The sequence below is a fragment of the Berghia stephanieae genome, chromosome 15 (genome assembly GCF_034508935.2).
Source record: "Berghia stephanieae isolate SIO BIC M18660-M18661 chromosome 15, UCSD_Bste_1.3, whole genome shotgun sequence".
Taxonomy (NCBI): Eukaryota; Metazoa; Mollusca; class Gastropoda; order Nudibranchia; family Aeolidiidae; genus Berghia; species Berghia stephanieae.
Genome location: NC_088374.1, coordinates 1,790,744 through 1,803,243, shown reverse-complemented (window position 1 = coordinate 1,803,243; position 12,500 = coordinate 1,790,744). Strand labels below are relative to the sequence as shown.

At 40.0% G+C, this 12,500-nt stretch overlaps 1 protein-coding gene across 1 annotated transcript in view; it reads right to left on the bottom strand.

The window, feature by feature from the left end:
- LOC144960711 (trypsin-like) overlaps positions 1-12,500 on the bottom strand; it is a 32,171-nt gene that overhangs the window by 18,464 nt on the left and 1,207 nt on the right. The window contains exons 2-5 of the mRNA XM_078894003.1: positions 9,973-10,070; positions 6,435-6,584; positions 4,169-4,266; positions 2,132-2,229 (exon numbers count right to left, since the gene is read on the bottom strand). Of these exons, the coding sequence (XP_078750129.1) occupies positions 2,132-2,229; positions 4,169-4,266; positions 6,435-6,584; positions 9,973-10,063 (437 nt within the window). The 5' untranslated portion in view covers positions 10,064-10,070. The remainder of the gene's footprint in view (positions 1-2,131; positions 2,230-4,168; positions 4,267-6,434; positions 6,585-9,972; positions 10,071-12,500) is intronic.

Below are 12,500 nucleotides of genomic sequence, written 5' to 3'. Positions count from 1 at the left end.
ATAAATGAATTAATAAAAGATAAAATAAAAAAATAAATAAATAGATAAATAGATAAATAAATAAATAAATAAATAAATAAATAAATAAATAAATTCCTTTATTCATCCCTAGAAAAAGACAAATGCAATTTTTAGGGCAACAGACAGGAACATGGAGAAGAATTAAAGAAGCTGATATACAGAGAAGTGGTAAGACCTGGAATGAGATTTTTAAAAAGTTAGCTCAGGATAGAGAAGGATGGAAACTGTTTGTCTGTGGCCTATACCATGACGCAGGGTGAAAAAAGCAATGATGATGATGATGATGAAATCGACATAAAATTGTATTGAACATCTTGCTCTCATTGGAAAGATAGAAGGTAAAAAGAGTAAAGGTAGGTCAAGAAAAACATATTTGAATAGTTTGAACAGCTGGGTGTGACATAGAAAAAGAAGAGAAATATTAGTTTTCTGAGGTTATCTGATCAAAGAGATGAACGGCGTACCATGATCACCGATGTCTGGCACAGAGTTGGTACTTGAAGAGAGAGATTCATCCCTCAAGGGAAATCTTTCTTTAGGGTCTATTCCAAGGGCAGAATAGAATAACCCAGGCATCAGCCGCAGTGCAGAGCCGCAGAGTGAGCTAAGGCTATGTGGTCTAGTGGTATGACACTCGCTTTCGGATCGGAAGGACCTGGGTTCGAGCCTCGCTCGACGCATAGTTGAGTCCTTGATAAAGACTCTTTACTCACATTCTCTCACCGTACTCATGTGTAAAATGAGTACCTGGCCGTTAACAGCATTGTCTTTGTCCGAAAAATTGTAATATCGCCTAACAGGCGTCATGTCTCGTCCTACATGTTAAATGTTGCTGTTGACCAGGGACCCCTTGTAAAGCGCTTTGAGCACGTTAAGTGGATATTGCGCTATATAAAAGCTCAATTTTTTTTTCAATTTTAAGGCTAGGTGACTTTTAAAGCCACACAGTGTGACGGGTAGTCGAACGAACTCGGTTCCTTTTGGGTACGAAGCAAAGACCATACCACTGACCGACGCTGTCCCAAATAGACGATGGATGTTGACTCCAAATCATTCGATTTAAGTATAGATGATGTGCACTTGGCTAAGAAACTCACAACATTGCCATCCGGAAGTATAACGGACCAACACACAAAACTAACTGTAACCATGAAATACTATAGTGAGGTTATTACAGTTTAGTGAGAATTACTTAAAAACACGGATGGCAAAAAAAAAAAAAAATGAAAAGGACTCAACTTTGCGCCGAGCGAAGCTCTAACCCATGACATTCCGATCCGAAAGCGAGTGCCATACCACTAGACCACCTTATAGATAGTATGCGCTTGGCTAATAAACTCACAACATTGCCATTCGGGAGTATAACTGACCAACACACAAAACTATGTGTAAACGTGAACGTTTATAGTCTGGTTAACACAGTTTAGTGAGAATGACTCATAAACGTGGATGGCAAAGAACAATAACAAAGACTTGAGTGACATCAACTTCATTCTATCTATAGCTTTTTGGTTACCCCTTTCCTTACCAGCCATTTTCAGAATCCCCCCCTCCCCCCCCCCCCCCCCCCAAATTTCCACACCCACCCAACACACAAATACTTTTTTCTTACTCAAACAGGAAAGCAACGAATACATTCTATGCATAATAATGATCAGCAAAATGAACTCTTCAACACAGTGTCACGTTTTTATATTATAGCTATAATAAAACATGTGTCTTTAACTTGTGTGATTTCCAAAAGAAATCAGAATGGTAGATGTCCTGGCTGGATCGTTACGAATGTAACAATGGGCATGATCTATATTAACTTTCCATGTGCTCGAGGTCATTGGTCACATTGCAAAATGTACTCAAAGTGACCTACACAATGAAAAGTGTTCATAGATTTTGAACTATCTAACACTACGATTGGTCATTGTGTTAAGCTTGACACGTGGGCATGTTTACAACTTTCATAAACAAAGCAACGTGTTTACATTTGTTCAGAAATGACCAGTCGTTGGACAGCAACAAATCACGTGATTGATGACTCGGTTGGACGAAAACATGAATATAGATCACTCCCATTTTCCTAAGGTTGGTAAGGAAAGGGTTAAAGCTAACTCACTCCTCAAAACAATGGGCTGCCGATAAAATCCACTCCGTGTCAATGAGAATTCCACCACAGGTGTGTTGTTTGTGTGCTGTGTACGACCTCAGGGAAACCTGGAAGAGGATAAGACAATAGCACAAGAATCGTAGCCATCGTTAACATATAGATAGTATGCGTTTGGCTAAGAAGCTCAAAACATTGACATCCGGAAGTATAACGGACCAACACACAAAACGGTGTATCCATGAACGTTTATAGTCGGGTTAATACAGTTTAGTGAGCATTACTCATAAACGCGGATGGCAAAAAGCAATAACAAAGACCTGAGTGACGTCAACGAAGAATTATCTCTAGCCTGACACTTGTTTCCTTGAGCTCTACTAATGACAACTCACTAGACGGTGCAAAAACTTTTAAAATGACGTCAAACTTTAAGTCTTAGTGGGTTTTAGCGTAGCCATCGTTATGTTATAGCCCGACACTGAAATCCAAAAGGACTGGCAGTTTGACGTCATTATTTGGTTTTTGCACCGCCTAGTGAGTTGTCGTTAGTAGAGCTCATGGAAACAAGTTATTTCATTGGTTGAACTATTGAATACAACTCACGATTTGTTTTCTTTTGTGGCCAAAGACTTGTCTTTTGACGTCATTCGTTGGTCATTGTCTGGCTATAGATAGTATGCAGATGACGTCACTCAGGCCTTTGTTATTGTTTTTGCCATCCGCGTTTGTGAGTTGTTCTCACTAAACTGTATTAACCAGACTATAAACGTTCATGGTTACACAGAGTTTGTGTGCTGGTCCGTTATACTTCCGGATGGCAATGTTGTGAACTCCTTGGCCAAGCGCATTCTATCTATAGTTAGTATGCGCTTGGCTAAGAAGCTCATAATATTGCCATCCGGAAGTATAACAGACTAACACACAAAACTATGTGTAACCATGAACTTTTATAATCTGGTTCATACAGTTTAATGATAAGTACTCATAAACGTGAATGGCAAAAAACAATAACAAAGACTTGATTGACGTCATCTTCGTTCTATCTATACGTTAACGATGGCGACGATAAGACACGAAGATAACCAAGCCTCTCGGACAGTCGTCATAATGTAAACAATGGCAGTGATTGGTTTCTGTAGCAAACTACACAGGTTTTACTATCGATGGTATGTGTCTAAATAAAATACCCACAGTTCTACTGCCTGATCAAGAGAACTAGCACAGAAAACTTTGTGTAAATTTAAATATTCATAATCCCATCGAGAAAATCGTGTGATAACTAGTCACCCATTTGGCGGTATAAAAACAACAACAATGATCAGAGAGGGGTCGATTCCAGTCACGTTATTGTTTATAAACAACCAACTATGTTTGTCCCAGCAGGTGTGAAGGTGTGTCACAAAATTCCATGTTTTTATTATATATGATTATATATTATATTTTATAACTTTGCGGCGCTGCACTGCGGCTGACGCCTGGGTTATTGCAGTCTTCGCTTGGAATAGACACTAAAGAGACATTTCCCCTTACGGATAAATAAAAGGAATTAATTTATTTTTTTTTAATCTACTGGTTAATTGATAATTCAAGCGTTATTAAGCATTGACCAATCAGAAACGTCGCTGGCATTTAGCCCTTATCGTCTCTGTGGATATCTCTATCCCGAGGTCGGACATACTATCCTTAATTCCATATCTACCATCAACAAAATGGATAATGATGGTCATGATGATGATGATGATGATGATAATGATGATGATGGTGATGATGATGATGATGATGATGATGATGATGATGATGATGATGATGATGATGATGATGATGATGACGACGACGACGACGATGATGATGATGATGATGATGATGATGACGATGATGATGATGATGATGATGATGATGATGATGATGATGATGATGATGATGATGATGATGGTGACGACGATGATGATGATGATGATGATGATGATGGTGACGACGATGATGATGATGATGATGGTGATGACGACGACAACGACGACGAGGATAACGATGATGATAAAACCGACTTACCTGCCAAGGAAATTCTCCCCTTTTGGCCAGGGTTCCTCCCACTATTTTATGATTGGTAGAAACCCCATCTTGTTGCGGAAAGGCCAGACCGCACTCCCCTGTAACAAACGATGGTGTGTGTGTGTGTGGGGGGGGGGGGAATCTAGGGATAGTATGCGTTTGGCTAAGACACTCACAACATTGCCATCCGGAAGTATAACGGACCAACATACAAAACTATGTGTAATCTTGAACGTTTATCGTCAGGTTAATTCAATTTAGTGAGAATTACTCATAAACGCGGATGTCAAAAAAACAATAACAAAGGCCTTAGTGACGTCAACTTCATTCTATCTATGGTCTGGTTAATACAATTTAGGGAGAATTACTTATAAACGCGGTTGGCCAAAAGCAATAACAAAAACATGAGTGACGTCAACTTCGTTCTATCTATAGATAGTATGCGATTGGCTAATAAGTTCACAACATTGCCATCCGGAAGTATAACGGACCAACGCACAAAACTCTGTTTAACCATGTACTTTTATAGTCCGGATAATACAGTTCGGTGAGAATTACTCATAAACGCGGATGGCAAAAAACAATAACAAAAACATGAGTGACGTCAACTTCTATTTATATCACCTCTCTGAACATGTGTGTATGGAAGGTGCCAGACAAAGCAAGAAAGAGAAATAATAGAGAAAAAAAACATCCCAAAAAAAAACATTCTCCCTCGGCTGGGGATCGAACCTAAGCCTTCTGATTACTTGTCAGACGTGCTACCATTTCCATGAAATCAGAAGGTCTGAGGTTCGATCCCCAGTCAAGGTCGGCTGTTTTTGGGGGGGATTTTTGTTTCTTTTGTTTTTCATTCTTGTTTTGTGCCGCTATGTGGTCTAGTGGTATGACACGCGCTTTCGGATCGGAAGGCCCTGGGTTCGAGCCTCGAGCTTGGCGCATTGTTGAGTCATTGGAAAAGGCTCTTTACTCATATTCTCTCACCGTACTCAGGTGTAAAATGATTACCTGGCCGTTAACAGGGTTGTCTTTGTCCGAAAAATTGTAATATCGCCTAACAGGCGTCATGTCTCGTCCTTCATGTTAAATGTTGCTGTTGACCAGGGACTCCTTGTAAAGCGCTTTGAGCACATTTAGTAGATATTGCGCTATATAAAGCTCAATTATTTTTAATATTCATTTTATTCAGGCACATAATTTCATACACACTTGTTCAGATCTTTATCTTACACCAGTGCCTGCTCCTTAATTTCTTGATTTGATGTCTTATATTACATTTCAATGCGTTCAAGGTCACTGGCCACAATGGGATGTGTGCTCAAAATGAACCATACAGCGAAAAGTTTTCACAGTTTGAGAAATATAATAGGGAATGAGATTAGCGGAAGAGTAGCGTCCCTTGATTGGAGATCACCTTACAGAGAGAACGTCAACATGGTTTTGCGCATGCGTCTCTCTCGTCCTCGGTTTCGGTGAAGTGTCTCCGGAAGCGAGTATTAGAGACGCATGGGCACAACTAACATGACGTTCTCTCTCTCTCTCTAATAACTTTTCCGCCGGTGACGTCCAATCAAGGGACGCTACTATTCCGCTAATCTCATTCCTTATATAGATAGTATGCGCTTGGCTAAGAAGCTCACAACATTGCCATCCGGAAGTATAACGGACCAATACACAAAACCGTGTGTATCCATGAACTTTTATAGTCTGGTTAATACAGTTCAGTGAGCATTACTCATAAACGCGGATGACATAAAACAATAACAAAGACCTGAGTGACGTCATCCATACCATCACGATAGAGACTTTTGAAAGGGTTAACAAATATCCAATCGACACTGAGATAACCACGCCTCTCGGACAGATGTCCTAGTATTGTAAACAATGACCCTGATTGGTTGACACAGCAAACTACACAGGTTTTACTATCGGTGGTGGTATGTGCCTGAGTAAAATACTCTCTCTTCTACCGCTTGATCAATAGCACCAAACACACATAAAATTATGTGTAAACTCACGATTTGTTTGTTTTTTTGTTTTGGTTTGTTTTGTTTTTTGTTTTGTTTTTGTTTGTTTGTTTTTTTTTTCTTGGTTTTTTGTTTATTGTTTTTTGTTGTTTTTGTTGTTCTTTTTTGTTTTGCTTTTTTGTTTTTGTTTTTGTTTTGTTTTTTGTAGTCAAAGACCTGTCTTTTGACGTCATTTTTTATTTTGGCTATGAGTTAATGATGGCTACGGTCAAAGAGTGTGTTGTTACAAAACAACTTACCGTCATTGATGGGCGGGGCTACCACTTGACTGACAGGTGGAATACAACACATCTCTTGGAAACCACACCCACTTAATGAATATGTATATCCCGGCAGGCACGTGTTGAAGTACATGTTGATGCACGTCCCGGAATGTAGCCTGGCGCAGTCTGGTGGGGAGGATGGGTGATGAAACAAGAAGCACATGCAGTCTTTTATGGACCAAATTCATGATGGATGTTAACTGCTGTACTTTGGAGAAAAAAATCGTGTATAAAATTTTGGCCTAAATAGTCGTCCTTCAAATATCGATTTATTCCAATGAAAAAAAAAATAGAACAAAACTAAAATCAAAAATAAATAAATAGATAAAATTTCCTATATTCGTCCCCAAGGGGAAATTTGTCTCTAGGGTCTATTCCAAGGAAAGACTGGATTAACCCATGCGGCAGCCGCAATGCAGCGCCGCAAATTGAGCTAGGACGAGGTGACTTGTTCAAGGCCATACAGCGCAGCTAGCTGTGGGGGAACGAACTCGGTACCTTCCTGTACGAAGCAAAGACCGTACCGTTGAGACACGGTGACCCCTTGACCCTCATCTTGTCAAAACTTTTCAAACTTCGACTGCCAGGAGGATTTTGCGAAGTCCCAGGTTTGACGGTCTCCTTACCACCTGCAGCAAAATCGTCACATTTGTTACGACACAATATACATTTGTCTTCTTCATGTTTATTTCGTACATCCCAAACTTTGAATTAGGGTGGACTTATTTTTTTTAAAGTCTCGACTGGACCCGGGTTCGATCTTGGGACCTTTGCTTGTGAAGCGAGTGCTCTACCAACTAAGCTATCGAGTCCCCCACTGTTGCTAGTTAAGGGTCTTGTAAATGTGTTGTTGTTGTTGTTTGTTTGTTTGTTTGTTTGTTTGTGTGTTTGTTTGTTTGTGTGTTTGTTTGTTTACATGTACTTTGCCAGAAATATGAATCTGTTGAAGCTCGAAGAAGAAAATAAAAACAATAGGTATTCAATTGCAAGCTTCAATTCATTAGACGAAGACAGATACTGTGAACGTTTCGGGTTTCCCCTTTATCAACAAAACACGATGACTAAAACACTAAGGACGAATGAGCATTCTTTTTTTCGTCGTGTTTTGTTGATAAAGGGGAAACCCGAAACTTTCGTAGTATCTGTCTTCGTCTAATAAATTGAAGCTGACAATCCAATACGTATCTTTATTTTTGCCGGAAGTGACGTGTGCGTATTATGAACACATCGCGTAACAAATCAAACCATCTGTGAAATAGGTCCATTTGATTAAAAATTGAGCTTTTATATAGCGCAATATCCACTAAACGTGCTCAAAGCGTTTTATAAGGGGTGCCTGGCCAACAGCAGCACTTAACATGTAGGACTCAACTCAACTATGCGCCGAGCGAGGCTCAAAACCATGACCTTACGATCCGAAAGCGAGTGTCATACCACAAGTCCACATAGCCGCATTACGGCTTCTACATCACGGTCGTCTTGCTTTGACTCGTACTTACTTACTTATCCGAACCAGCGACCACCTGAGCTCTAGCCCTTCGGTCTTGTGCCATGACGTAGAAGTTAGACGTCTTTTGTAGTTGTTCCAGGTGACTATAAAATGTGTTACTGATGCTTGGATTTGGTGGGAGGAATTTGCATCTCAGGTCTTCAAGAGGTTGACATTCAAGCAAGTGGTGTGTTACTATTTCATTGGGGTGTTGACATAGGGGGCAGGAAGGGGATGTGTCTTTTGTAATTTTGCTTAAATGGTTGTTGAGCGGTATGTGTTGTGTTCTTAGTTGAAAGATGATGCTTTGCTGGTGTCTTCTGAGCTTATTTAGGACATCAGTCTTTACAGGAGTGGTCATATGCGAAAACACACATCTACCCGTGGTGGGTTTTGACTCGTAAAAACGCCCCATGTTACATCCAGGGGGCAGCGTGACTCAGCGGTACGGTCTTTGCTTCCTGCCATAAAGGTTACATCCATGGGGAAGCGTGACTCAGCGGTACGATCTTTGCTTCCTGTTCGAAAGGTACCGAGTTCGACTACCCGCCTTGATAATGTGTGGTCTTGGGCAAGTCACCTCGCTCTAACTCATTTTGCGGCGGTGCACTGCGGCTAACGCCAGGGTTATTCCCTTGGAATCGACGCTTAAGACAAATCTCCTAATGTGGATGAATAAAGGGAATTTGTTGTTTTTTGTTTTGTTTTTTGTTTTTTCATTATTTTTAGATAGAGTCAAAACTAGCAAGTGATATTTTGTGCGGCTATGTGGTCTTGTTGTAAGATACTCGCTTGAGGATCGAAAGGTCCTGAGTTCGAGCCTCGCTTGGTGCAAAGTTGAGTACTTTTGAAAAGACTCTTTACTCACATTATCTGACAGTACTCAAGTGTAAAATGAGTACCCGGCCCTTAACAGCATTGTCGCTGTCGGGAAAAAAAAAAAAAGATATTGTAATTTCGCCTTTCAGGCGTCATGTCTCCTAGAAGATACGTGTTGCTGTTGGTCTGGGACCCCTTGTGAAACGCCTTGAGCACGTTTAGTGGATATTGCGCTATATAAAGGCACGTCCTTCAAAGATCGTTCGATTTAAATGGCACAGGTTTTACTATCGATGGTATGGGTTTAAGTAAAATACCCACGGTTCTAGCAGCGCTTTATTATTAAAACCAACACAGAAAATTATGTGTAAATTTAAACGTTTAAAATACGATAGAGTAAATGTGACCCAACGTCTCAAAATGGTATTATGTCGGGATGAACCTGATGCTAAAAAGTCAAATTAAAACTAAACTGGTCAAAAGGATGCAATTCTAAAATACGATATTCATTCTCCTCAATAAAACAAATAAATTCAACGGAAGTCTGATATTTCTGGCCACAAATTCAATTTTCATCAACTTAGCCATACCGACTTAATACCGTTTTGAGGCGAAGGCTCACAAATAGTGTGATAACAAGTCATCTCATCTAGGCAAAAACTCTCAAACCTGAGACTTCAAAGAAGACTTCGCGGCGTCCCAACTTCGAAAGTTTGTTTTTGCTAAGACGAGGTTCAATTAAATCGATCGATGTTTGAAGGATGAGTTTTCTGACCAAATTTTTCAATCCCTGTTTGTCCATAGTACGTGAGCCATGAAATGTTTAAGAATAAAAACGAAAGTTCCAAATACTGTGAGACTTAAGAAATATAAAAGCAAACAAGAATAAAAACAACCAAATAAACTTTAGCTTTTATGTAGCGCAATATCCACTAAACGTGCTCAAAGCGCTTTACAAGGGCTCCATAACCAACAGTGACACGTGACATATAGAACGAGACATGACGCCTGTTAGGCGATATTACTTTTTTTTCCGACAGAGACAGCGCTGTGAGCGGTCAGGTACTCATTTTACACCTGAGTACGGTGAGAGAGTGTGAATAAAAGAGCATTTTCCAAGGACTCAACTATGCGCCGAGCGAGTGTCATACGACAAGCCCAGCACAGCCGCATTCAGTCTGTCAGTTGCCCGCCAGTCGGCCCTACCTGTGTCAGCGTTGGACGTCATCAGCATGTTTACCCCTGCCAGCCAGAGCACCATGCGTCTGGTCCATGGCTTGGAGCTAGTTCTCGTCATCGGCAATCTGGAAACAAATCCCCATGGAATAGCATTCAATAGTCTGATGTCACGTCGCCCAGCAACGGCGAGCAGCGTGGTTCTAAACAAAGAAAATCGGTACTTTTTATTATTCATGCTGGCTAGATCTTTTCATATGTCATGTGATCAGGATGTATAAAAGTCAAAACATGGTCATATTTATAACGTTTTTCTCCTCTGGATGCACTTTTATGCTCGTCGAAGAAATATTTCATAAGGGCGTCCGCCATTGTTCCGATAGTTTAGAACCAGTTACTAAGTTACCACGCGTCATTACGAGGGAAGTGACGTCATGACTGTTGAAGCGTTTTATGGGAAGATTGAGGTCAGATGGGGTCAATTGAACCAGTGGTACCAGGTTGGCGAATTTCCCGCCAAATTGGGTTGATTTTTATCATCCGTGGCGGGAATGGCCTGGCGGGTGGCAGATTTTTCTTTTTTTTTTTTTTTGTTGATTTTTTGTTGGGTTTTTTTTTTTTTTTTGGCGGTTTATTGATGAATTTTATATCTTTTAAGAAAAGTAAATGCATAGCAATGATGTCTAATTATTTCTTCTTTTTTCCCCTCTGAATTGACTGTTTGGATGACACAGTCTAAATCTGAAAACAATATCTGACAGTCTAGCTCCCGCTCAAACAAAATCGAAAGTCCGAATCTTCTTGTCTTTCACCCTCTCCATACCATCTACAGCAAAATCGTCACATTTTAACGACACAAAATAGTGAATAGCGGAAGAGTAGAGTCCCTTGATTGGACGTCACCCATAATCTGTGACGTCACCGGGGGAAAAGTTATTAGAAAGAGAACGTCATGTTGGTTGTGCGCATGCGTCTCTCGTCCTCGCTTCCGGTGAAGGCGGATAGAGACACTTCAAAACCAAATTGACGTTCTCTTTGTAAGGCGACGTCCAATCAAGGGACGCTACTCTTCCGCTAACCTCATTCCCTATAGATATACATTTTTTTCTTATTCAGATTTATTTTGTACATCACAAAATTTGAAGAATGATCTTTGTTTGATTAATAGGAACATAAATTTGTTTTGTAAAGAGCTTTTTTTTTTTTTAGTTAAACCCTGACCTCACCACCTACAGCAAAATCGTCACAATTGTCACTACACAGTATACACTCTTATTCTTATTTTGTACATCACAATGATCTCTCTTTAATTTTTAAAAAAATAAGACTTCCATTATAACAATGAGGCCATAAGTAATACGATTCTATAGTCTGATGTCACGTCGCCTAGCAACGGCGGCCATCGTGGTTCTAAACAAAGAAAATCAGTACTTTTTATTCTTCATGCTGGCTAGAACTTTTCATATGTCTTGTAATCAGAATCTATAAAAGTCAAAACATGATCATATTTGAAATGTTTTTCTCCTCTGGATACACTTTTATGCTCTTCGGAGAAATATTTCATAAGGGCGTCCGCCATTGTTCCGATAGTTTAAAGCCAGTTACTAAGTTACCATGCGTCATTTGAAGGGAAGTGACGTCACGACTGTTGAAGCCTATTGGTTTATCAGATCTGCAAAACTAATGCACGTTGATTTCAGGGCTTTTTAACCGTCTTGAAAGGAGGGCTGATTTTTGTGTGAGTTTTTTTCTTGTGTTTTCGTTCCTTGCTTTGTCTGTCACTATTTCCTACACACTTTTACAGATCATTGTATTACACCAGTGCCTGCCCCCTGATTTCCCCTTTTGTGCGGCTATGTGATCTAGTGGTATGACACTCGCTTTCGGATCGGAAGCTCCTGGGTTCGAGCCTCGCGCAAGGCGCATAGTTGAGTCTTTGGAAAAGGCTCTTTACTCACATTCTCTCACCGTACTCAGGTATAAAATGAGTACCAGGCGTTAACAGCGTTATCTTTGTCCGAAAAATTGTAATATCGCCTAACAGGAGTCATGTCCCTTCCTACATGTTAAATGTTGCTGTTGACCAGGGACCCCTTGTAAAACGCTTTGAGCACATTTAGTGGATATTGCGCTATATAAAGCTCAAATATAATTTTTCATATTTGAATATTTATATATACGAGTAAACAAGATGAAGAAAAAATGAAAAAAAATATTAATAAATGGAATCCTATGCTGTAAAACATTTTTTTTAAAATTATGCTTTTCGCCACGACATCAAAAGATACCGTCGCCTAGGCATTCCACGAAGGAATATAGATAATTCATCAAACAAGATGTCTGATGTCAACAGGAATCACCCATGGTGTCACAGTGAGATACCGTAGCCTATGCATTCCACGAAGGTATATAGATAATTCATCAAACAAGATGTCTGATGTCAACAGGAATCACCCATGTTGTCACAGTGAGATACCGTCGCCTAGGCATTCCACGAAGGTATATAGATAATTCATCAAACAAGATGTCTGATGTCAACAGGAATCACCCATGTTGTC